The sequence below is a fragment of the Heterodontus francisci genome, chromosome 4 (assembly GCF_036365525.1).
Source record: "Heterodontus francisci isolate sHetFra1 chromosome 4, sHetFra1.hap1, whole genome shotgun sequence".
Taxonomy (NCBI): domain Eukaryota; kingdom Metazoa; phylum Chordata; class Chondrichthyes; order Heterodontiformes; family Heterodontidae; genus Heterodontus; species Heterodontus francisci.
Window position 1 is genome coordinate 50,198,719 of NC_090374.1, and position 27,922 is coordinate 50,226,640.

The following is a 27,922-nucleotide window of genomic DNA, read 5'->3' on the forward strand; positions in this document are numbered from 1 at the left end:
GAGTTATGCTCTTACTTGGTTCTGCTTTTTCTTCCTCTTCCCCCACCCCATCCTTTTGCAACGATGTACTTCAGATTTCTTTACTTCAGCAAATGTACATTTAAAATATGCTGCCCTGGATTAATACTTTCCACAAATCAGAACCTGTGTTTTAAACTGTCTGGACTTTGATATTTTTCCTTCTGTATGATTTTTGCTTCCTGGGACTCAGACTCCAAGATGAAGACATGTCATCATACTCCATGAAACTTGATATATAAAATGGATGATTTGGAAAGGTTTTAAAAATGGCAATTGATAGTTATACTCTTCCCTCAGCTATTAACTGTAATTAAAATACTTGCTGACCAAGGAAATGTGTTAAAAGCTCTGATAAGGGAAGTGTGGGTTATTTTAACATTTTACAAAAAAAGTTCACATTCTTTGCTTTGCAACCGAAAATGTATCTCTTCTACAGTGGAATAAACAGTGCGTTAAGTTCAGATTTCAGTTTGGTGAGCCATACTTTACACCTGGTATAAACAATCACATTTTGGAGAAAAAGTGCAGGTAAACTCTAGCCCACAACTACTGTATTTTATTTGTGACTCATGCTTTGCACATCATGTGTACTTTGTGTACACACACAAAAAACCTTCATCTTACTCAATGGACCAAACAAAAATCAAATAAATTGAAAGCACACAAGATAAATTACTTTTGTATTTCTGTGTAACAGACGCACACTAAATTAGGAATGTCCTTTGCTTTTTAATCAAATATCTTGGTCTTCTCAGAGTCAAGGGAAGAGTAAACTGTGAAGATATGGATTGCACCAGAACATTAACCTAATCTTCCTCTTTCATACACTGTTGTGTGTTTATTTGCTTTTATTTCAGATTCTCAACATTGTTCTTTTCACCAGGTAATCATGTATGTGCAAAGCATTAAACAGTAGAGAACTGGGAGCAGATTACACTGGATCTACCCTGATAGCATTGTATACTAATACCCTATCATATCTACAAGTCTTTCCCTGTATGTCGGCTCCTCCGCCTCTCAACTGCCCCGACACAGACACCCCTCTCCCCCCACCCTTAAGCACCCCCATTCCGGTTTGTACCTATGCTTACTTGTATCATTACAGCCTGAAATTTTACCATGAGACTTTATATTGAATGACAAAACAAGAAGAGTGTTGACTGGGCATTTATTTCCCACAATAGAAGGCTTAGAAACACTAAACCCCTGCTCCTATTTTCTATGTTTCTATGAATAAAAATATACCGCCATAATCTAGTAACACATATTAGGAAAGTTTGTCTCACGACATGACTAAGATATTACTTGAGTAATTCGAAAGCACAGACTTCCGAACTGAGGTTCAAAAGGGAATTCCAAAGGATCTCCAAGGCCAGATTTGTATTCATCTGATTAGTTTGGTCAATTGGTAATAATATTTTCCCTTGGATTCACAAGATCATGGTTTCAAAGCCATGCAAGATACAAGCACATAATGGAGGCCGACACTTCCTTCTAAACTTCAGTGCCAATTTTGCTATGGTCTAATTACACTGCCAGAGGTGGGGGAACAAGACAGGAATTTTGCCCACCTCCCTGAACTGTGTGGCAACTCTGATCCCATATTGTCGGGTCAGGTCCTCTTAAAGATGGTGGAAGGGCTCCTGGTGGTACCTTCACCTTAGAGGGAACTTGCTGTCTCCAGCCTGAAAATGCAGCGCTCTCACCGTCAGACCAGAAAGAGCAGGTATAGTGGAAGATCTAGCTCCATGTCTTTTGGATGAAACATTGAACCAAGGCCCTTATCTGGGATGCAAACACATCCCATCTCACGATTCAAAGATCGAGTTCTCCCAGTGACTCCCAATATTCATCTTTGCACCATCAGCAAAATAGGGTCATTATCATATTTACTACTCATGGGATCATCTTGTGGATAAATTAGCTGCTGCATTTACCTAATGAGTGTCTAATTTTTCCTGGCTAGAGTTGCACTGTGACGAGCAACTCTCGAGTTCCTTTCTTCATTCTTCATGGTCATTCTTCATGTGTGAGCCTAAATAGTGAACTCCTGAATTGTATATGGCTCTTCTATATGTTAAGCCTGTGTTTTTAAACCTCATCTGTAATTTCAGTAGCACTGTCATACATACTGATCTCTGAGTAGCAAGTTACATCTTATACAAGTGGGATCAGCAACAGCTTCAGTACTGGGACTTTGGGAGCAAGCACTAAATGAGCAGGCAATGAAGAAGAGCAAATTGGTGGGTGAAACGCTTGAAGTGAAGATGAAATCAGCTTGAAAAGTACCAGCTTGTTGCTGATGGACTGTGAAGTTTGAGACTCATCAACCCCAAATGCATAAGTTTCTGCCTTTAATTGGATTCTATCTGGGAAATGGGAGGTGAAGTCAAACCTATAGGGTAACTTTTTTTCCCCAAAGTTTATGCATATCTAAAAAGATAATATGCTTGAATGGAGGTGAATAAGGAAAACAAATGGAAATTGTACAGTGTATCAAAAATATTTTTCAAAAATATGAGCACTGAACTGAAGTCTTTCCTTTTTATACTTCAAGGCCAAAAGTGTAGCAACTAAACAATCTTGAATTTGGCAGTTTTTTTTTCAAAAAAAGAGAATTCATTAACTTTATAATATGACAGAGCAGAGATGAGAAAAATAGCCAGTGCATATTTTCTTCATAATGCAAATTTTCCTCTTAAATGTTTTTGGGTAAAATTGCTGTACACTCATCTGTGTTTGCAACTGGTCTTTCCAGTTGGAAAAACGAGTGCCTTAACCCTGTCAATACAAATCGTGCAGCTGAACAATTATTATTTTTTTTATTATTATTAATTCATTCATGAGATGGGGATGTCACTGGCAAGGCCAACATTTATAATCCGTCTCTAATTGCCCTTGAGGCAGTGGTGGTGAGCTGCCTTCTTGAATCACTGCAGTCTGTGTGGTGTAGGTATAATCACAGTGCTGTAAGGAAGTGAATTCCAGGATTTTGACCCAGTGACAATGAAGGATCAGGTTGATGAGACTGGCAGGTGGTGGTGGTGTTCCCCTGTGCACCAGTGGTGAAGGGGGTGAAGGGAGTGAAGGTTGAAGGTGGTGGATGGGGTGCCAATCAAGTGGGCTGCTTTGTCCTGGATGTCGTGGATGAGTACTGTTGGAGCTGTATGTATCCAGGCAAAAGTGTTCCATCACACTCCTGACTTGTGCCTTGTAAATGGGGGAAAAGGCTTTGGGAGTCAGGTGGTGAGTCACTCGCTGCAGAATTCCCAGCCTCTGACCTGCTCTTCTAGCCACAGTATTTATCTGGCTGGTTCAGTTAAGTTTCTGGTCAATTATGACACCACCACCCCCTCCCACCCAGGATGTTGGCAACAATTAATGGTGTCATAGTCATTGCCTGTCACTTGTTTTGCCACTTATCAGCCCAAGCCTGAATGTCATCCAGATCTTGCTGTATGCAGGCATGGACTGCTTCAGTATCGGAGGAATTGCAAATGGTAATAAACACTTTGCAATCAGCAGCGAGCATTCCCACTTTTGACTTCATGATGGAGAGAAGATCATTGATGAAGCAGCTAAGATGGCTGGGCCTAGGCCACTACCCTGAGGAACTCCTGCTGTGATATTCCGAGGCTGAGAGAATTAGCCTTCAACAACCGCAGTCATCTTCCTTTGTGCTAGGTCTAACTCCACTCAGTGGAGTGTTTTCCCCTTGATTCCCATGGACTTCATTTTTACAAGGGCACCTTGACGCCACACTCAGTAAAATGCTGCCTTGATGCCATTGGCAGTCCCTCTCAATTCACCTCCTAAATTCAGCTCTTTTGTCCAGTTTGGCCCAAGGCTGTAATGAGGTCTGGAGTCAGCTGGTCCTGTTGGAACCCAAAACCAAACACTGGTGTATTTAATTCAACATGGCAAAACAACGTGCAACAGAAAGAGGAGGATAAGGATCATTCATTTTTACCAGTGTGGGAGATTATCTGTAATTTTGTTTTTAAATATACAGCAATGGGAATCCTGCATACTTTGTCGCAATATATGCTACATTAGCGTAATGGTTATAATACTGAACTAGTAAATCCAGAGAACAGAGTTCATATCCCATCATGGCTGTTGGAGAATTTAAACTCAGTATTTTAAAAATACAGAATTAAAAAGCTGGTAACAGTAAAAGTGACCATCAAGGTGTCAGATTGTCACAAAAGCTCAACTGGTTCATTAATGTCCTTTAGAGAAGGAGGACACCTTCTATCCTTACCCGGTTTTGACTACATGTGGCTCCAGTCCCAGCCAACGTGGTTGACTTTTAACTACCCTCTGAAGTGAAGCAAGCAAGCAGTTAAGGCGGCAACTACATATGGGCAATAAATGACAGACTTGCCGGTGACAACCACATCCTGAGAATTAAATCAAAAAAAAATCGGTCAAATCAGATCTTCAAAGCTGCATCATTTTATTATGAGCTATGAGCATACCGATGGGACTTTTGCAAAATTGTTCCTAAAAAAAAAAATCTTGTAAAAATCAGATTGTAAAACAAAAAAGCTTTCAGTAAATACACTGAATAGCTACAGTCACCACATTGAGTTGATCAAGTTGTGTGCAGTACAGCTGTGCAAAAGAACTTTATACAGAGGGTCAACGTCTATGCCAGTGATTAGCGAATAGTTTGCTCTAAATTATTTCTGCATTGCTTATATGTCATTTAAAAATATCAGGCTCATTAGTAGCAAGAAAACTCAACAAGGTGAAGCAACAAAAATCAATTAACACTCAGATCAAGTTCAGAAAAGCAAAATACAGCAAACTGGACGATTCGTACTGACAGTTTCAATTTGTACTCTCGTGACTGTGCTTACCACATTAGCAAGAGGCTAACCTCAGCAGGCGATGGGCATGTTTGTATAACTGCCAAGTCAATTTGGCGCCAATTCTGCAGCTCAGAGTTGTCTGCAGCTCAGAGTTGTCTGCAGTTATCAGATCGCTCTTATTAGGGTCCATGTAGACATGTGTGCATGCACACGTTGTTTGCAAAATGGCTGCTGCAAGCTTCAATATTTGCGTCAACCATTGCTCGTTTTATAAGCACTAGCAAATGCACCAAGGTGAATAGAAAATACAGATCTTTAATACCACAGTATTTATTACAAAAAAGTAGTGAACAGTTCAAGGGAAAATATTAATTACATTTCAGCAATACTTTCCAAATCATTTCACCCTTAAAAATTAAATGGAATTATCTGTTTGGTGGCTTAAGTATCTGGAAACGATGTATCACGCTTCAACTGTATTGCAGAACATTCATTGGATCACAGCAATGGTTTGTGCCTGGCCACAGTTCAAATTTAAACAAAGTTCTTGTTCCAACACTAGAATAAAGATTAAGCAACTTTCCTTACAAGAGATGACTACAGAATTGAGATTCGTTGGAAATCTGTTAAGTTCCAAAAATTAAGTGGCCAACTTATGTTTTGAATGACAAGTGGCTCTTCAGTAGGTAAGATTCTGAATGATTTCTTTAGCTGTCATGCCCATACGCTCAGTCCTGATGAGAGGTATATGAGCAATATAAATCAACCACAACGAAACATCCCTTCCAAGCTAGTCTTTTTGTTATTCATTCATAGGATGTGGAATGCACAGGCTATGACGACATTTATTGCACATCCCGAATTGCCCTACAGAAGGTGGTGGTGAGCTGCCTTCTTGAACCGCTGCAGCTCATGTGGGGTAGGTAGACTCAGTGCTGTTAAGAAGCGAGTTCCAGGATTTTGACCCAGCAAAAGTGAAGGAACAGCAATATAGTTCCAAGTCAGGTGGTGATGTTCTTGTGCACCTGCTGCCCTTGTCCTTCTAGGTGATAGAGGTCACAGGTTTGGAAGGTGCTGTCTAAGAAGCCTTGGTGTGTTTCTGCAGTGCATCTTGTAGATGGTACACACTGCTGCCACTGTGCATCGGTGGTAGAGGGAGTGCCAATCAAGCAGGCTGTCCTGGATGGTGTTGAGCTTCACCCATCCAGGCAAGTGAAGAGTATTCCATCACACTTGTGCCTTGTAGATGGTGGTCAGGCTTTGGAGAGTCAGGAGGAGAGTTACTCGCTGCAGGATTCCCAGCCTCTGACACGGTCTTGTAGCCACGGTATTTATATGGCTACTCCAGTTCAGTTTCTGGTCAATGGTAACCCCCCCCACCCCCCAAGGTTGTTGATAGTGGGGGATTCAGCGATCGTAATGCCATTGAATGTCTGGGGCAGATGGTTAGATTCTCTCGTTTGAGATGGTCATTCATGCCACACAAGTGCCAGTCAATGTTACTTGTCACTCATCAGCCCAAGCCTGGATGCTGTCCAGGTCTTGCTGCATTTCTACACTTAGTATCGGAGGAGTCACAAATGGTGAACATTGTGCAATCATCAGTGAACATCCCCACTTCTGACCTTATGACTGAAGGAAGTTCATTGATGAAGCATGGTTGGGCCTAGGGCACTACCCTGAGGAACTCCTGCAGTGATGTGCTGCAGCTGAGGATGACTGGCCTTCAACAACCACAACCATCTTCCTTTGCGCTAGTTATGACTCCAACCAGTGGAGTGTTTTCCCCGATTCCCATTGACTCCAGTTTTGCTCGGGCTCCTTGATGCCATACTCAGTCAAATGTTGCCTTGATGTCAAGGGCAATCACTCTCACCTCACTTCTCGAGTTCAGCTCTTTTATCCATGCTTGAACCAAAGCTTTCAGGAGCTGAGTGGCCCTGGCAGAACCCAAACGGAGTGTCACTGAGCAAGTGCTGCTTGATAGCACTGTCGACAACACCTTCCATCACTTTACTGATAATCAAGAGTAGACTGATGGGGTGATATTTGGCCGGGTTGAATTAGTCCTGCTTTCTGTGTACAGGACATAACCTGGACAATTTTCCACATTGCCAGGTAGATGCCAGTGTTGTAACTGTACTGGAATAGCTTGGCAATGGGCGCAGCAAGTTCTGAAGCACAGGTCTTCAGTACTATTGCCGGAATGTTGCCAGGGCCCATAGCCTTTGCAATATCCAGTACCTTCAGCCATTTCTTGATATCACATGGAGTGAATCGAATTGGCTGAAGACCGGCATCTGGTGATGCTGGGGATTTCAGGAGGAGGCAGAGATGGATCATCCACTCAGCACATCTGGCTGAAGATTGTTGGAAATGCTTCAGCCTTATCCTTTGCACTGAAGTGCTGGGCTACCCCATCATTGAGGATAGGGATATTTGTGGAGCCACCTCCTCCAGTTAGTTGTTTAATTATCCACCACCATTCACGACTGGATACGGCAGGACTTGGATCTGATCCGTTGGTCATGGGATTGCCTAGCTCGGTCCATCACGTGCTGCTTACGCTGCTTGGCACACAAGTAGTCCTGGGTTGTAACTTCACCAGGTTGACACTTCATTTTGAGGTATGCCTGGTGCTGCTCTTGGCATGCCCTCCTGCACTCTTCTTTAAACCAGGGTTGGCCCCCTGGCTTGGTGGTAATGAGAGTGGTGGATATGCCAGGGCATGAGGTTACAGATTGTGGTTGAATACAATTCTACTGCTGCTGATGGCCCAGAGCGCATCATGGATGCCCAGTTTTGCATTGCTAGATCTGTTCAAATCTATCCCATTTACCACAGGATGGAGTTGCCCTGGGAGTCCTCAACATCGACTCCAGACCCCATGAAGTCTCATGGCATCAGGTCAAACACAGGTACGGAAAAATCCTTCTGATTACAACCTACCACCCCTCACTCCGCTGATGAATCAATACTCCTCCACATTGAGGATACCCTCTATCGCGTTCAATGTGAAGACAGGACTTAGTTTCCACAAGGACTGTGCGGTGGTCACGCCTACCAATACTGTCATGGACAGATGCATCTGTGGCAGGCAGATTGATAAGGACAAGGTCACGTATATTTTTCCTTCTTGCTGGTTCCCTCACCACCTGCCGCAAATCCAGTCTAGCAGCTATGTCCTTTAGGAGCTCCGTCAGCAGTGGTGCTACTGAGCCACTTGGTGATGGATATCAAAGTCCCCCACCCAGAGTACATTCTGTGCCCTTCCCACCCTCAGTGCTTCCTCCAAGTGCTGTTCAACATGGAGGAGTACTGATTCGTCAGCTGAGGGGGTGGGCGTTAGGTGGTAATCAGCAAGAGGTTTCCTTGCCCATGTTTGACCTGATACCATGAGACTTCACGGGGTCTGGAGTCGATGTTGAGGACTCCCAGGGCAGCTCCATCCGACTGTAAACCACTGTGCTGCCACCTCTGCTGGGTCTGTCCTGCCGGTGGGACATGACATACCCAGGGATGGTGATGGTGATGTCTGGGACATCGTCTAAGATTAGATTCGGTGAGTATGACTATGTCAGGCTGTTGCTTGCCTAGTCTGTGGGACAGCTCTCCCAACTTTGGCACAAGCCCCCGGATATTAGTTAGTAGGGAGGAGTTTGCAGGGTTGACAGGGCTGGGTTTGCTGTTGTCGTTTCCAGTACCTTGGTTGATGCTGGGTGGTCTGTCGGGTTTCATTCCTTCTTTCAAGTTAATAAATAATGCATGAAGTAAATGAATTAAAAGAATCTTTTTCTGTTTCTAAGCAACAAGGTCATATAGAACTCTGCTCTAGCTCACAGGTGATGTGAAACAGTAAAACTGAATCTCTTCACATCTGGCAGGCCCAAATGAATAGAACAGTACCTTTCTGGTATCTTAACAGCTTAGAATGACAACTTGAAGATATATTTTTTAAAAAGTTGCATTGTTCTAAATATATTCATTTTTTCATTGTGTAGTCACAAGCAATTTCCTCCAGCTTTTCCAATATTTTACAGCAATAATAGATGTTCCTTTTAAAAACTGCATCACGCTGAACCTTCTTGGGGCCCCAGGCTATAAAGTGTACAGAAAATGCAACAAAACTTTCAAATGATCTAAAACTCACTTAATGCCTTTCAAGTTTTTTTTTTTGCTCAAGTCATTATAACCTTCAAGCAGTTTTATGGTTTAAATTACACTAAAAACTTTTAAACAAATCAAAATTCATTCTAGCTGGAAAGGCATCACAGACATATGCATCAGTTTCAGAAAACATTGTAACTATTAAATTATAGGCTGCCTTGTATCAGTAATAGTTTGTATCAAATTGATATTTGTAGACTAAAAAAAAACTTTTAAAAAATCTGAATGGAATCAATTTAATAAACCACATTTTGCTACAAAATCAGCACTTTGGGTTCAATGTAGTGACTTCATTAGATTCGCTCATTGATATTAATATTTGGTAAGAATTGGGAGCTTAAGATAGACAGATACGGAACCAACTCCTTCCAAAAGGGCCAGATAAACTTGAACCAGTTTATGCTATCAAATTCAGTAATCGGGCAATGGATTTACACCAGAATTACTACTAATCTAATACCAAACTGATACTACAACATATAGAGTGCATTAATTCCTCTAGAATTAGTATTTCTTTGAGAAGTTGTACAGTAAAACTTAGAGATTAAAACTGAGCAACATGCTATGTGGTAATATTTCACGTTAATTTTCTCCCTCCCCTCCCCAAAATTATGGCCCAGATTTGACAGTAAGAACAACAGTGAGGCTGTCAGCATTCACCATTATTAAGGAGCAAATCGGACAGTGTCCACACATGTGCAGTTAAATGTGGAAGTCCTGAAGTTGCTGACTTATCCACAAACTTCATTTTAACAGTACCACACCGAGAGACTCCGCATTGAAATGCATGCAAGGGCATGAAGTTGCAGTACTTTTTTTTTAATGCTTTCATGGGATGTGGGCATTGTTGGCAAAGCTTGCTAGGCCATTTCAGAGGTAGGTTAAGAGTCAACCATATTGTTGAGTTAACCACGAAATACCCAGTAAACATGCTGGGAAAAGTTACGGCATGTCAACTGTAAATTAATTTTTAAACAGCATAAGTCATAATTACTGCCAAACAACCTCTCTGGCACCAAAAATTAACTTCTACAAGTGTGGAGACTCATTCCTTCAGATTTTCATTATTGTTGGAGATTTTTCAAAAACTCAAATTTAAGATAATTTTTACTTTTTCTCTTTCAGCTCTCTCTCTTAATCCCATCTTTTTTTTTTATTCGTTCCTGGGTTGTGGGCGTCATTGGCTAGGCCAGTATTAATTGCTCATTCCTAATTGCCCTCGAGAAGGTGGTGGTGAGCTGCCTTCTTGAACTGCTGCAGTTCATGTGGGGTAGGTACACCTACAGTGCTGTTAGGAAGGGAATTCCAGGATTTTGACACAGCAACAGTGAAGGAATGGTGATATAGTTCCAAGTCAGGATGGTGTGTGGCTTGGAGGGGAATCTACAGGTGGTGGTGTTCCCATGCATCTGCTGCCCTTGTCCTTCTAGATGGTAGAGGTCAAAGGTTTGGAGGGTGCTGTCTAAGGAGTCTTGGTGAGTTGCTGCAGTGCATCTTGTAGATGGTGCACACTGCTACCACTGTGTGCGGTGGTGGACGGAGTGAATGCTTGTGGATGAGGTGCCACTCAAGCAGGCTGCTTTGTCCTGGATGGTGTCGAGCTGCTTGAGTGTTGTTGGAACTGCACCCATCCAGGCAAGTGGAGAGCATTCCATCACACTCCTGACTTGTGCCTAGTCGATGGTGGCCAGGCTTTGGGGAGTCAGGAGGAAAGTACTTGCCGCAGGATTCCAAGCCTCTGACCTGCTCTTGTAACCACGGTATTTATATGGCTACTCCAGTTCAGTTTCTGGTCAATGGTAACTCCAGGAATTCAGCAATTGTAATGCCATGGTCATGGGGAGATGGTTAGATTCTCTCTTGTTGGGGATGGTCATTGCCTGACACTTGTGTGGTGTGACTGTTACTTGCCACTTATCGGCCCAAGCCTGGATATTTCCAGGTCTTGCTGCATTTCTATGTGGACTGCTTCAGTATCTGAGGAGTCATGAATGGTACTGAACATTGTGCAATCAGCGAACATCCCCATTTCTGACCTTATGATTGAACGAATGGCAGCTGACTATGGTTGGGCCTAGGACACTACCCTGAAAAACTCTTGCAGTGATGTCCTGGAGCTGAGATGATTGACCTCCAGCAACCACAATTATCTTCCTTTGCACTACGTATGATTCCAACCAGCAGATATCCCCCCCCACCCCCGATTCCCATTGACTCCAGTTTTGCTAGGGCTCCTTGATGCCATACTCGGTCAAATGTTGCCTTGATGTCAAGGGCAGTCACTTACACCTCACCTGGAGTTCAGCTCTTTTGTCCATGTTTGAACCAAGGCTGTAATGAGGTCTGCAGCCGAGTGGCTCTAGCGGAACCCAAACTGAGCATCACTGAGCAGGTTATTGCTAAGCAATACATCTACATAGCGGTTTATTTCACTTTTTGTATCTTATTTTACAAAAAATTAACTTACACTTCCTGATTTATACTTTGAAGAACTGTTAATGAGGCAGTCAATGTGATTTCAAGAAACACTGTAGCTTTGCCTCTTCACTCAGGTCCCACGCCCCCTGTAGAGGGCACTGCGCTGTTTCAGAAGTCCGATGACAGCAAGTTTCTGCTCAAAAGCCCACAAATAGTCTGTGGGCAGCTGTAAGCGCAATGAATGGTGTGTGTACCATTCCTTCACCACCAAGTTCTCAGCCATTGACTGTTCGGGTATAGTTCCATGGCTATATGTTTCCACATTACAACAACAGTGGCTACACTTCAAATGTACTACATCAGCTGTAAACACTTTGTAAAGGTCTTGAGGTTGTAACAAGCACTATATAAATGCAAATCATTCTTTTCCTGTTAGCTTATTTTAATGCCCATTATTCATGTGTGATCCTAGGCAGATTATTAGCAAGCTATTCCATTGTGGGATACACCATAGCTGAATGCAATTTTTTCACCATCACAGGGCCACTAAACCAATTATAGTGAACCTACTTCTACTTCTGCCCCAGCTCAGGATTTTCCTGGTCTGCAAGAAATAAAATGACCTGCAATTTTTTTTTTAAAAAATAGATCAAACTACATCACATACAAAGAATTATTTTGAACAGAAGGCAAATGTGACAGCCATTTTGCACAGAGCAAGATTCCAATGAGATGAACAGTTGGTCTGTTTTCTTGTGGTTTTGGTTGAGGAAGACACACTGGTCAGAACAGAAGAATTTTCTACTCATCTTTAAGTAATTTCATGGGGTTTTTGACATATTGTTAGAACAGGTGGAGAGAGCCTCAGTCCATCTCATCTCAAGGTGGTGCCTCCAAAAATGCGACAGCGCAAACTGCAGCATCAACGTCGATTATACGCAAGTTGTGGATTGGGGGTGCTGACTCGGAGGAGACAGTGCCAACAACCAACCCAAGCTGACGCATCAGAGAGCTTGATTACTCTTTTCTAAATAAGAGGGTCTAGCCTTGATGCCAACCTGTGCACCAAACACACCAAAGATTTCATTTTTTGAAGAAAAAAAAATGCTAGGCTGATTTCTGCTTCCAAAGGATACTTCTTGTGAACATTTAAGACCATTTTGATCACAAATTCTATTTCTCACTATTAAGTAGAAAGTTCAAATGAAGCTTACTGTTTAGCTTCCTCTAGGTGGCATAAGTATTCGTAGGCAATGTTCTGATGCCTCCTCTCATCCATTTCCTCCGCAGAGAGTCTTTCATCATCCACAATAGCTACAAAAGAGAAATGCATATGGTTATTTTTTTTATTTATTGATACAGCACTGAAACAGGCCCTTCGGCCCACTGAGTCTGTGCCGACTAACAACCACCCATTTTTACACTAATCCTACACTAATCCCATATTCCCTACCACATCCCCCTACACTACACTAGGGCCAATTTACAATGGCCAATTTACCTATCAACCTGCAAGTCTTTGGCTGTGGGAGAAACCCACGCGATCACAGGGAGAACTTGCAAACTCTGCACAGGCAGTACCCAGAACTTAACTGGGGTCACTGGAGCTGTGAGGCTGCGGTGCTAACCACTGCACCGCCGAAGGGAGAATTGGAGTATCAGCAGAAATAAGAAATAGGATCTATGTTTCCATGTTTAGGAGTAGTCCATTCAGCCCCTTGAGCCTGCTCCACCATTCAATATGATCATGACTGATGATCTACCTCAACTCCGCTTTCCTTCCAGCTTCCTATATCCCTTGATTCCTTGAGAGATCAAAAATCTATCAATCTCCGTCTTAAATATACTCAACAATAGAGCATCCACAACCATCTGGGGTGGACAATTCCAAAAGTTCACAACCCTCTGAGCAAAGAAATTTCTCATCTCAGTCCTAAATGATCGACCCTTTACCCTGAGATTATGCCCCCACGTTCTGGATTCCCCCATACAGGGAAACAACTTCTCACTGTCTACCCTGTCAAGCCCCTTAAGAAGCCTCGATGTTTCAATTAGATCAACTCTCGTTCTTCTAAACTCCAGAGAGAATACAGTCCCAATTTACTCAGCCTCTCATCATAGGACAACCCTCTCATCCGAGGAACCAACCCAGTGAATCTTCACTGTACCGCCTCCAAGGCGAGTATGTTCTTCCTTAAAATTGCACATAGTACTCCAGCTGCAATCTCACCAAAGCTCTGTACAATTGCAGTAAGACATTCTAATTGCTTGCTGTACCTGCATGTTAACTTGTTGTGTTCCTTGAACAAGAACACCCAAGTTTCTCTGAATGTCAACATTTTAAAAAGTGTCACGCCTTTTAAAAAATATTCTGCTTTTCTATTCTTACAACAAAAGTGAATAACCTCACACTTGCCCATATTATACTCCATCTGCCACATTGTTGCCCACTAAGTTAACTTGTTTATAACTCTTTGCAGCCCCTTTGTGTTCTCCTCACTGCTTACATTCCCACCTAGTTTTTTTTAAATCAGCAAACTTGGATACATTACTCTTGGTCCCTTTGTCAAAGGTCATTAATACAGAACGTAAATAGCTGAGGCCCCAGCACTAATGCTTGCAGCACTCCACTAGTTACAGCCTACCAACTTGAAAATGTCCTATTTATCCCCCTACTCTCTGCTTCCTTTCCATTAACTAATCCTCCATCCATGCTGATATATTACCCCCAACACCATGAGCCCTTAGTCAGCATATTAAATTTGTGTGGAACCTTCGCGAATGCCTTTTAGAAATCCAAGTGTATGACATCTTCTGGTTTGCCCCTTATCTACCCTACTAATTACATCCTCAGAAAAATTAAAATTTGTCAAACACAATTTTCCTTTCATAAAACCATGACGGCTTTGGCTGATTTTGTAAGTGCATTGTTAAGACTTCCTTAATGGATTCCAGCACTTTCCTGACAACTATCATGCTAACTGGCCTGTAGTTCCCGGTTTTCTCTCTCCCTTCTTTCTTGAATAGCGGAGTTATATTTCCTAACTTACAATCCCCTGGGACCATTCTAGAATCCAGGGAATTTTGGAAAATTACTACTAATGCATCCACAATCTCTGCAGCTATCCATGATGCTACTTGGCTGTAAGCCATCAGGTCCTGGGAATTTGTCAGCTTTTAGTCCCTTAAGTTTCTCCAATATTTTCTCTCTGCTGATAATTAATTACCTCAAGTTCCTTAAGCCCCTTGGTTACCCTCTCTAACTGGTATGTAATTTGTGTCTAGTGAAGATAGACACAAAATATTTGTTGAACATCTCTGCTATTTCCTCATTCCCCATGATAATTTCTCCTGTCACTGCCTCTAAGGACCAACGCTTACTTTGGCTATTCTCCTTTTATAAGTAGATAAAAGCTCTTACAATCGGTTTGGATGTTCCTAGCTAGTTTACTCTCAGTCTATTCTATCAATTTTTTGGTCACCTTTGCAAGTTTCTAAAACACTCCCAATCCTCAGGCTTACTAGAATTCGTTGCAGCATTATAAACCTAGTCTTAACTCCCTAGTAAACCACGGATGGATCTTACTTGCGTGTTTTTTTAATAAAATGTATTTTGTTTCTTTAAACATTTCCTACTGTTTATTTACTGCCATACCTTTCAGTCTACTTAAGGCCTTAAAGTTGTACCGAATGTTATTGTGTAGTCTACCATTACTATATTGCAATTACTTATATACCTCCATTCAGAAACCAACTTTGGAAGTCTTGCCGTCAAGAACATTTTATGAAACACTGACTGGTACTCTATGATGAGTGGATCACCTCCTGATCCCCCTCAGTCTCTCAACATTTGTGATGGAACACTCAGCACTTGCAATAATACTCAACAAGTTCAACACCAATTAAAGCAGTGCTGTTCACTTAATTGGCACCCCTACGACTGCACCTGATATCCGTCCCCTTCCACCATAGGCACTCTGGCTACAGTACATTCTACCCTCAGGCTGCACTGCATCACTCAGCCAGGTTTACTTCAACAGTGCCCCCCAGCTGTACCTTTCACCAGCAAGAAAGACATGAACTGTTATAGCAGAAGAACACCATCACCCCCAAGTCACATGCCACTTCAGTTGATTACATCTCTTCCCCTTGCCCACCAAACCAAGCCTTCCAATGGCTCCCTTTGGTCCGAGCCCTGAACCTGCATTGTTCTCTAGTTTCTCACATCTCTCCCATGCCCTAGCCAAGCTCAACTTGTCCATGACACTCACCTCCATCATATTCCCATACTAACTAACATTATGAATGGCTCCTTCTAAACCAGCCACCTCCAGGATAGGCAGAAGGGAAAAGGAGGTGGGGTAGTGCTGTTAATAAGGGACGAGATCAGTACATTAGTTTGTGTAGAGCTAAGAAATAGCAAGGAGCAGCAGTCATTGGTGGAAGTTGTTTATAGGCCAAACAGTAGTGCTAATGAAGGCACGGTATAAATTCGGAAATTAGAGCTGCATGTAGCACGGGCAATACATTAATGATGGGCGAATTCAATTTACATATAGACTGGGCAAATGTAATTAGCACTAATGCTGTGGAGGATGAATTCCTGGAGTGTGTACAAGATGGGAATCTGGAGCAGTATGTTGACGATCAAGGAGAATTTGTGGTGGAGAATGGGGAAATGGCGGAAAAACTAAACAATTACTTTGTGCCGGTCTCCAGAAGAAGATACAGAAAATGTCCCAGAAATATTAGGGAACCAAGGGACTTGTAAAAATGAGGAACTGAGAGAAATTAGTATCAATAAAGAGGTAGTACTCAAAAAATTTACTGGATTGAAAGTTGACAAATCCCCTGGACCAGATGAGCTGCATTCCAGAGTGTTGAAGGAGGTGGCTATAGAGAGATAGTGGATGCATTGGTGGTTATCTTTCATAATTCAATAAATTCTGGAAGAGTTCCTGCAGACTGGAAAGTAGCAAATGTAATCCCATTGTTTAAGAGAGCAAGAGAGAAAACAGAGAACTACAGACTTGTTAGTTTGACATCAGTAGTAGGTAAAATGTTAGGATCTATTATAAAAGGATATAACTGGACACTTGGAAAATAATATGATTGGGCAGAGTCAACATGGATTTATAGAAGGGAAATAACGTTTGACAAACCTGTTTTTTTTTGAGGATGTTACTTGTAGCATAGATAGAGAACGAGTGGATGTGGTGTATTTGGATTTTCAGAAGGCTTCTGATAAAGGTCCACACAGGTTACTTAAAATTAGAGCACATGGGATTGGGGGTAATATACTGCTATGGACTGAGAATTGGTTAACAGACAGAAAGCAGTGAGTAGAAATAAATGGGCCATTCTCAGGATGGCAGGCTGTTACAAGTGGGTATCACAAGGATCCGTGCTTGGGCCACAGCTCTTCTAAAGATTGTGAAGAGACCAATGTAATATTTCCAAGTTTGCTGATGATACAAAACTAGGTGGGAATGTAAATAGTGTGAAGGAGGCTTCAAGAGGACTTGGACAAGCTAAGTGAATGGGCAAGAACATGACAGATTAAATATAATGTGAATAAGTGTGAAGTGATCCACTTTGGTAGAAAAAACAGAAAGGCAGAATATTTCTTAAATGGCGAGAGGTTGGGAAGTGTTGATGTCCAAAAGGGACCTGGGTGTCCTTATTCAAGAGTCACTAAAAGTTAGTATGCAGGTGCAGCAAGCAATTAGGAATGCAAATGTTATGGTGGCTTTCATTGCAATAGGATTTGAGTACAGGAGTAAAGATATCTTGATGCAATTGTATAAGGCCTTGGTGAGACCGCACCTGGAGTATTGGGTACAGTTTTGGTCTCCTAATCGAAGGAAGGATATACTTGCCATAGAGGGAGTGCAGTGGAGGTTCACCAGACTAATCCCTGGGATGGTGGGATTGTCTTATGAGGAGAGATTGCAGAAACTGGACCTATATTCAAGAGTTTCGAAGAATGGGAGCTGATCACATTGAAACTTCAAATTCTTAGTGTTTGACAGGGTAGATGTGGATAGGATGTTTCCTCCAGCTGGTGAGTCTAGAACAAGGCGACACAGTCTCAGAATAAGGGAAAGGCCATCTAAAACAGAGATGAGGAGGAATTTCTTTGCCCAGAGGGTGGCAAATCTGTGGTATTTTCTACCCCAGAAGGCTGTGGAAGCTCATTGAGCATGTTCAAGACAGAAATCGATAGATTTCTGGATACTAATGACATCAAGGGATATGGAGATAGTGGAGAAAAATGGCATAGCAGTAGATGATCAGCCATGATCTATCTGAATAGGGCAGCAGGCACAACAGGCCAAATAGTCTACACCTGCTCCTAGTTCCCATGCTCCTATCTCCAAAAGACCTCACCCCCTCTGTCCATATAAACTACTACCCTACTTCTAACCTCCCTTTCCTCTTCAGAGCTCTTGAACATGTCACCCCTAAATCCATGCATACTCTTGCATACTCATCCTCCAACTCTTGAGCCAATTTCAGCACCTGCCTTTGCACGTAAATGGCCCAAATCAAAGTTATGAATGATATCCTCTGATTTTAATGATAGTGTCTATTTCTCCTTGTCCTTCTCAATTTCTCTTCAATCTTTGGTATGGGTCGACCACACCGCCCTCCATTATCCAGCTCTTTGGGAATGCTCTCACTTGGTTCGGTTGATCTAAGCAATTTCAGTCAGCAGTGGCTTCTCTTCTCACTCTTATCTCCAGAGTCACCCCAGATCTAACTTTGATGCTCTGCTCTTCTTCATCTACAAGATGCCCCATTAGCAAGATCACCAGAAGACAGATATCCAGCTCTATCTCTTCATGTTATGACCAGGTGAGAAAGAGGTCTGGGGGTCCCTCTCAGCCTTCACCTGGTCTTACCGTAACAGAGTTTAATTTTGAACACACCGCGTGTTTATTTATTTATTTTTTAGAGATACAGCACTGAAACAGGCCCTTCGGCCCACCGAGTCTGTGCCGACCAACAACCACCCATTTATACTAACCCTACAGTAATCCCATATTCCCTACCACCTACCGACACTAGGCACAATTTACAATGGCCAATTTACCTATCAGCTGCAAATCTTTGGCTGTGGGAGGAAACCAGAGCACCCGGCGAAAACTCACGCGGTCACAGGGAGAACTTGCAAAGTCCACACAGGCAGTACCCAGAATCGAACCCAGGTCCCTGGAGCTATGAGGCTGCGGTGCTAACCACTGCACCTTGGTGAATCCTTGTTCACTGCTTTCAAATTATAAGACAAAGAAACCAGCACAAACAGGCTTTCTTAGGTTTAAAGAAGAAAAGTTGAAATTTATTAAACTTAAAACTTTCATTCGGTTAACGCTTATGGATACACGCCACGCCCCACTCTAGCATGCATATGTGATACACACATGCAAATAGAGACAGAAAAAAAACATAAAGTGGAAAGGTTTGAGGCAATATCTGAAGAGTTGTTGTTACACTTCTTCGAGCTCACTACAGAGTCCTTGATTGTAGGTAGATCTTGCTTTTCATTGGAGCCCAGTATTCTTCTTGAACCTTGTTCGCTGTAGGAGACTTTGCTCTCTTGGGGTTCATGTGTCTTCAGTAGATTCAGAAGCTTGTGAGGAAGAGATGGGAGCAGACAGGAGAGAGACCTTCAGTCCTGGAGCAAACAGACCGAGTTCAAACTGCTGGTACAAATTCAAAAAACTCAGGTTATCCAGGTTAGTCATGTGACTAGCTGGTTTGACCACGTCTATTTGTGTATTTGGCCATCTTAGCAGTCAACCTGGAATGCAAGCACCTCCACCTTCAACGTCTAGTGATCAAAGGTCCATTGTGGGTAGAATGTCAGGGAATGGCTGCTTTGTCCTTCCAAACACTGTTAATATGCAAAGGTCTTTTCCAGCCACAGCTGATCTGTTCAAGTCCTCCCCCAGTCCAGTAACAGTTTAAAATCAATGTTCATGACAAAATTAATGTGCCTCATTTTTGGCAGGTGGGGGCCTAGCATGACAACCACCTCTCTCGATCTCTCCGTATTGCTGTCAGACCATTCTCCCAACATCCAATCCTGGATGTGCTCTAATTTCTTCCAGCTAAGCATTAGGAAGGCCAAAGCCATTATCTTTGGCTGCAGCCACTGATTCGATCATTCTATTCCCTCCTCAGCCACTGCCTCAAGTTGAAGCCGACTATTTGCAGCATCGACGCCCTATTTGACACCAAGATGAGTTTCCAGCCCCATATCCTCTCTAACACAAAGACCACTTGCACTCATCATCATAACCATCCACCTCTACCCCTGACTCAGCCCATCTGTTCCTGAAAGCCTCAATGCCTTTGTCCTCCAGACGCGACTATTCCAATGCTCTGCTGGCTGCCTCCCTCCCATCCTCCACATGCTTCAGCTCATCAAAAACATTGATGCCTGTATCCTATCCCACACCAGGTTCTGCTCACCCATTATGCCTGTGCTTGCTGACCTCTGTCGTTTTCCAGTCTCCAAATGCCCCAAACTTAAAATTTGCGTCCCAGTGTTTAAATCCCATGATGGCCTTGCCACTCACTTGTTTCTGCAACCTCCTACAACCTTCCAAAAGCTCTGCATTCCTTCAACTCTAGCCTCTTGGAAATCCCCTATTCCCTTTGCCTCACCAATGGCACAGTGCCTTTAGATGCGAGCCCTAAGCTTCACATTTCCACCTCCCTTGACCCCTTTAAGATCCACCATAAAACCCATCTGTCTGATCAAGCTTCTCGTCACCCCTCCTAATGTCTCCCCCTTGGTTTAGGTGTCCAATATTGTCTGGTTACCCTTATTTTAAGTGTTTAGTGTTATTTTTCTGCATTAAAGGCGCTGTATTACGAAAGTTGTTATTGAATGCGAAAAATGTCATTTCTGTCGCTGTGCATTTGCTATTACTTTTCAGTCATTTTTACATGCTCCTGTTCTCCACGTTTTCAACAGGACTCTTCCATATCAACTGCATCACCTGATGAGCACAGCCATTTGGCTCACTCCACTCACAGGTCAGCTAAAAAACAAACAACTTGTGCATCGTACTCACTTTGGGCACTCACACTAAACTTCTCCCAATTAATGCTGCAGTCCCAGCTAAATGGCACATCATAATTTACGTGATCACATCACATGCTCAAAAGTCACTTGTCTCAAGGGCTGGAAACATTAATATGGGTTCCAATTCATAAACCAGGCAAAGCTTTATAAGTTACTTACTGCTAAATTAATTCAAATAGATCCATACATTACCATCGCAAAGCTCTTCAATGGGGCTGTATTTGAAAGGATGACCACAGTTAAAAATAAAACATTTACTCACAGAATGAGTACAAAGACAAAGCTTTAATATTGAGAAGTCTAGCTATGAGGAGTACATTGGCACCACTGTAGAACCTCATGTATTTTCTTCTAGTTCAGTCTTTCTATAGCCAGCACATTTCTAAGACTGCTTCTCAACTCATCCTCATTACTCATTAATAATTCATGAAAGGTCAGTCAGAGTCATAATGACACAGGAGGCAACCATTTGGCCCACTGAGTCCATGCTGGCTCTCTGTAGAGCAATCCCGTCTGTCTCATTCCCCCACTCTATCCTCATAGCCCTGCAAGTTTATTTCCCTCAAATGCCCATCCAATTTCTTTTTGAAATCAATCATTTCCGCTTCCACCACTCTCCTATAAGCAGCAAATTCCATCATTACTGCTCGCTGAGTAAAAAAGTTCTTCCTTACATCCATATATCTTTTGCCCAAAACCTTGATCCATAGTCCTTGTACCATCAGCTAATGGGAACAGGTTTTCTTTGTCAACCTTATCGAAGCCTGCCACAATCTTGCATACCTTTATTAAATTTCCACTCAACATCCTTTGCTCCAAGGAGAACCACCCCAGCTTCTCCAACCTAACCTTGCATGAAACTCCTTCATTCCTGGAACCATTCTGGTAAATCTCTTCTGCATCCTCTAAAGGATCCTTACATCCTTCTTAAAGTATGACGACCAGAACTGGACACAATACTCCAGTTGTGGCCTAGCCAGAGCTTTTTAAAAAGGTTTAGCATAACTTCCCTGCTTTTGTGTTCAATGTCTCTATTTATGAAGCCCAAGATTCTAAGTGCTTTGTGCTTAGTCCTTTCTCAAATGGTCAGGATTTCAATTCCGGGGTTGGAACTCGGCGTCATAATGATTTCCAGGTCCTGCACCGACAGGGAAACACGAATGCACTGCTATTTAGATTTGTAAATTACTTAATTGGCCAAGGTCATGTTCACTGCCCAAGTAGTGGTGGCAGACACCAGAAAGAGGGGGTACTAAGCCAGCTGTTCGCCCAGAAAATAAAAGCACAACATGAGCAGAGGACAGTGGGCAGGGAGGGTCCCCTTGCCAGAGATGCTCCCCGTTTTGCAGGTGACTCTCTGGAGGTGGTAAGTGCACACAGGAACATTCGCTTCCCTGCCAGCAACAGAAGGTCCCAAGACTCACCAAGAGGACATGGCTGGAGGTAGCACACGAAGTCAGCAGCAGAGGTATGGGAAGAAGGAACTGAGTGCAGTGCAGGAAGCATTTCAATGGCCTTCTTAGATCTGACAAGGTGAGTGACAAGAGAAATCCAGATGGTATGCCTCCTGGTCAGCTGTCACCAGAGTGCAAAAGAGAGGGACATCCTGAGGGTGCATAGAGGTTGCTTCACCATGGGAGTGTGGCGTGCTCAAGTGCCTTGCCAACCCATGAGCACAGGTCAGGAAATTGCAGTCTTCTTTGGCCTCCTTGCCTCGAGAGACAATGGATAAGTGCCTGGAGGTGGTCAGTGGTGTGTGGAGCAGCGCCTGGAGTGACTATAAAGGCCAATTCTAGAGTGACAGGCTCTTCCACAGGTGCTGCAGAAAAATTTGTTTGTTGGGGCTGTTACACAGTTAGCTCTCCCCTTGCGCCTCTGTCTTTTTTCCTGCCAACTGCTAAGTCTCTTCGACTCACCACACTTTAGCCCCGCCTTTATAACTGCCCGCCAGCTCTGGCGAACGCTGGCAATTGACTCCCACGACTTGTGATCAATGTCACAGGACTTCATGTCGCGTTTGCAGACGTCTTTGAAGCGGAGACATCGCCAGCCGGTGGGTCTGATACCAGTGGCGAGCTCGCTGTACAATGTGTCTTTGGGGATCCTGCCATCTTCCATGCGGCTCACATGGCCAAGCCATCTCAAGCGCCGCTGACTCAGTAGTGGGTATAAGCTGGGGATGTTGGCCGCCTCGAGGACTTCTGTGTTGGAGATACGGTCCTGCCACCTGATGCCAAGTATTCTCCGGAGGCAGATGGAATTCAGATGGAATGAATTGAGACGTCGCTCTTGGCTGACATACGTTGTCCAGGCTTCGTTGCCATAGAGCAAGATACTGAGGACACAGGCTTGATACACTCGGACTTCTGTGTTCCGTGCCAGTGCGCCATTTTCCCACACGCTCTTGGCCAGTCTGGACATAGCAGTGGAAGCCTTTCCCATGCGCTTGTTGATTTCTGCATCGAGAGACAGGTTACTGGTGATAGTTGAGCCTAGGTAGGTGAACTCTTGAACCACTTCCAGAGCGTGGTCGCCAATATTGATGGATGGAGCATTTATGACGTCCTGCCCCATGATGTTCATTTTCTTGAGGCTGATGGTTCGGCCAAATTCATTGCAGGCAGCTGCAAACCTGTCGATGAGACTCTGCAGACACTCTTCAGTGTGAGATGTTAAAGCAGCATTGTCAGCAAAGAGGAGTTCCCTGATGAGGACTTTCCGTACTTTGGACTTCGCTCTTAAGACAGGCAAAACTATAATACAGTATGTGAAAGTGAAGCTGCACGTGCAGACAGAGAGAGGCACTGTCCTAATGGCATCATTCTTTACCTTACAGGCTAAAAGGAGTTGAAGGCTCAGAAGAACGAGAGGAACACCTGGACGGGGCGGGTTGGGGTGCCCCAGCTCATGGTTCTGATGCAATTCAAGGAGCAGGCCCTTCATGTGGCCAGAGTGTCCAGCCCTCAGCCACACTCGGAATCTGGAAGTGGGAGTCCACTGCAGACAGGATGGAGACATCTCAATAACTCCAAGTTAAGGACATGCATGGCAAAACTCCTTATGCAACCAGCTGTCAATGCATAAGCGGTCATCTCACTATTTTAAGCAGAAGTATCTGTTGACTCCACTGATCGCTCATCATCATCTCCTCTAATGTCTCCCACAGAGCCAGCTGCAGAGGGGCAGCATTCCATACTCGGAGAACAAGTTCCCGAGGAGACAGAGAGAAAGATATCCCAGAGCCTGAAGCATCACATCTTACTAGCATACTCTCCACCATCGCAGATACTCACACCTCATTGGGTCCTCATGCATTATTAGAGATGGTGGCACAGGGCGATGTATATGTCACTTCAGAGCTAGAGAAGTTGGGGGAGGCAGATTCGGCTGTGGCCAGGCCCCCACAAAAGGATGGAAGACAGGTGCAGCCCGATGCAACAAGGTGGAGATGCAGTGCCTCAGGAGTCACGAAACAGATGGCTCTGTCTGGAAAGCCATACAAGATGTGTGCCACATGTCTGAGTTACCCGAGGCTCTGCAGGGTCATGAGAATGGAGGAGTCCATTCATTTTACGTGCTGCACAATCACTCAATGCTTTGAGTGTGTGAGCTCCTCCATTGAGAAAGTGGCCAACCTCTTGGAGAGGCAAATGCTGCATCACTCAGTAGATGCAGGAACAGCACACTGACATGCACAGGTTGCACACCAGACACTAAAGCATTGACCAGTGGTACAAATGGCACAGAGACATGGAGTGGAGGCCAGCCATGCCCCAGCTGGTGGCCCCTTCCAACGATCAAGGGCACCATGAAAGGATGTTGGTAAGGGTGCCACCCCTCAGGCTCGGTCATCATCATCCACCTCTCGGACCTCTCCCACAGAAGAAGCATCTGTGGAGTTACATCATGATTGATGCTGCCCTAGCAGCATTGCCAGTGCAGCAGCCTTTGGAGTTGCCTCACCCCAGGCACCTCCATGCCAAGGCTGGCCACCATGGGCATCTCAGTCCCAGACAGGCACAAAACAAGCAGCCTGCTTCTATCTCATCCTCAGGCGAAGCATCTCTTAAGAATGGCCATCCGAGGAGACTACCACATCGGTACTGTCACTTTGTGGCTCACTCGGATGTAAATAATAATTAACAGTTAGTGCAACAACTTTCCCAATGATGGCATAAGGCAGACTTGTGTGTTTCCATTTAATTTTGACAAAACTCCAGAGAATGGGAAGTGAGGGTTGGCAGTGCGATGGATTGTGCTGAAGACAGTGTTAAGGTTCAGACTCTGGAGCTTTCCTGCCCCTTCTTCTTCACCCCTGCGCCCCTTCTGCACAGGGGTCTGCCTCACTAGGCGGACTACTCTCAGAGAAACTGGATTCCATTTCCTCGTATGCCCTTGTTTCATTGGCATTGAACTGTGGAGTCTGTCTGAACCCTCTCCCACCACCCCATGTCTCCCCAAAAAAGCCTTGTGAAGAGTGCAAACATATGGACGATATTTCTCATCACCGAGCACAACTTCCGATCTGTGAATGAGGGCCAGTTTTCAGTCTTCTCTTTTCAATTTTGCCTTTTGCCTGTGTCTGCCTTGTAGATCACTCCCCTCGATGTCACCACCTCCTCCTCCTCCACGTCATGGTTCTGATGCCAAACCCAACCCTTAAAATCAAAATCCAAGTCTGACCCTTAAACGAGCAGACAAACAGCTCGTTAATGGCCTTCAACAGCCATTTGGCAGATTGCCTCTTCCAGCTCCCATCGGCACCTTTCAAAAATCTGAGTGTGCTAGTCTCACATCGGGAAACCAGCACGTCTACCCAGGGCATGGTTTAAGCGACCACCCACCCCCAAACCCACTCTCTCAGACAATCCAAAAATCCTGCCCAATATGTCCTGCCATCTTCAAAGATCTATGCACATGATCCCAGAGGTCCCTCTGTGCCTGCACATACTAGAATGTAGAGGAATGTCATTTACTATTATATGAATAGATTTTAGGCAGCTTTGGAACACAAGGGAGTTAACAAGATAAGACAATTTTACAAAGCAATTCCAGAGGGCAGGGACAGAGGTTGAAAAATTGATCTCAGAAGGTGGAGTGGAAGTAGCAATGGACAAATATTAATTTGGAATCAAACGAAGACATTTTGTGTTGTCTGGAACACATAGCTGAAGAAGATTGCCCAAAAGGAGGGGATGAAGTCATGGAGTTACTTAAAAAAGTGAAAACAATGATCTTTAAAGTCAATTTGCTGGGCCACAGGGGGCCAAGCACAGAGGAAGTGATGGGTGTGCAGGACTGGATGGGGCAGATGACGCAGGACGTGGAGTTCTGGATTAGCTGAAGTTTCTGAAAGGAGGCGGCAAGGAAACCACTAGGGAGAGCATTTGAGAAGTGGATCTTTGAGGTGAAGAAGTCATGGATGAGACCAGTCAATTCCGCATTCTTTACTATTGCTGTCCCATACCATGCTCCTGTATCTCAGGATTTTCAGCATTATGGGCGTGAAACTCAACTTTTAATTTAAAAACCCTACAGAAATGTAAAAAGATCAATTTTTAAGAAGGGAACATTTTAAAACATACAATTATTTCTTTAAACATTTTGTGCACAGTTGGCCAACGTCAGCTACGTAGTAATGGGTGCTACAATTCACCTCAACGTTCTTGGACAATGGGATGGAAGGAAAAAAAACAATGAAGGTGTCCCTTCCTGATTGCTATCCAGTTCTTCCTGCTGGAAACAAAATGAGTGGATGTTGAAGCTAGATAGAGAGAGCGAGAGTAGCCTATTATTCATTGCCTACATTAATTTTAAAAAATTGTCTTCTGTACCAAAAAAACCATCACCTGATGAACTCTTTCTCAACATGCCTTCAGGAAGGATGGGGAGAAAACCTCAAGGTATTCAACAATTTTCAACTTGAATTCAGTCACAAGTACAATGTAATGAAATGTACAGTGAAACAAAGTGAAAGATACAGAAGTTCAAAAGAGAGGGTAGAGAAAACAGGTTCTGCATTAATGGGTTCATTCATTTTGAGCCCCTATACCAATAACTGCTTAAGGGAATATTTTCTCAAACAGCAAGTCATTATCCATCACACTGTAATGAAAAAAGCTCTTCCTCTAAATGAGAAAGTGTTCTACAAACACCTGGCTTGTGCTAGAACTTCCCGGATTCCTTTCTTCTACCTCCTCTCCTGCACCACTCACCTCCCCCACCAATTAAATTATTTATAAATCCCCCTGCTAGCCCTAACTGTTACCATGCTACTAACAATGCCATTAAACAATTAAACATGAGGAATTATGAATGTCTCAATTTCCTTTTGTTCCCTCTTTCTAGCAAGTCAACAAGTGTAAGAAATTAATGGTGCAAACCAGGGAATATGGGATTACTAATGAGGTTCCGAAGAAGGGTCACTGACCCGAAACGTTAACTCTGCTTCTCTTTCCACAGATGCTGCCAGACCTGCTGAGTGGTTCCAGCATTTCTTGTTTTTATTTCAGATTTCCAGCATCCGCAGTATTTTGCTTTTATAATATGGGATTACTGTAGGGTTAGTATAAATGGGTGGCTGTTGGTCGGCACAGACTCGGTGGGCCGAAGGGCCTGTTTCAGTGCTGTATCTCTAAATAAATAAATTTTAAAAAATTTTAAAAATAAATCTACTGTTTGATAACCTAATCAGATGCAAAAATCAATAATCGGCATTTGATCAGTGTATATTGTATATTCCAATAGTTATTAGCTTCATTCAGTTTTAACATTCTCACCTCTGAATTACAGGCTGCAAGTTCATGCGCTACTCCAGGACATAAACTAACAGTTCAGCACAGTACTGAGGAAGTGCTGCAATGTCAGAGGTGCTGCCTTTAAGACTAGACATTAACCTGAGGCCCCATTTGCCTGTTTATGTGGAAGCAATCAATCCACTGCACTATTTGAAGAACAAGGGAGTCCTCTTGATGTCCTAACCAATATTTATTCCTCAATCAACATCACTAAAAACAGATCATTTATCTCATTGATATTTGTAGGACCTAGCTGTGTGTAAATTGACTGCCACATTTGCATACATAGCAATGATCACACTTCAAAAAGTATTTAATTGGCTGTGAAGCTCTTTATGAAAGATGGTACATAAATTCAAGTTCTTTCTTACTGTGACATATCTGACAAGGCACTGGTATGGTTTCAGATCACAAATGACATACAATTAGCTTGCATTTTGTCCCGTTTGTCATAAAATGGATGACGCCTTTATTCAAAAAGGGAGACAGAAAGCAGGAAACTACAGGCCAGTTAGCTTAACGTCTGTCTTTGGAAAAATGTTAGAAACTATTATTAAAGACATTGTAGCAAAGCATTTAGCAAGGTAATCAGTCAACATGGTTTT

At 43.4% G+C, this 27,922-nt stretch overlaps 1 protein-coding gene across 2 annotated transcripts in view; it reads right to left on the reverse strand.

Moving 5' to 3' along the window:
- iqgap2 (IQ motif containing GTPase activating protein 2) overlaps nucleotides 1-27,922 on the reverse strand; it is a 416,923-nt gene that overhangs the window by 362,253 nt on the left and 26,748 nt on the right. For both annotated transcript variants that reach the window (XM_068029497.1, XM_068029496.1), the window contains exon 2: nucleotides 12,638-12,737. In XM_068029497.1, the coding sequence (XP_067885598.1) occupies nucleotides 12,638-12,737 (100 nt within the window). The remainder of the gene's footprint in view (nucleotides 1-12,637; nucleotides 12,738-27,922) is intronic.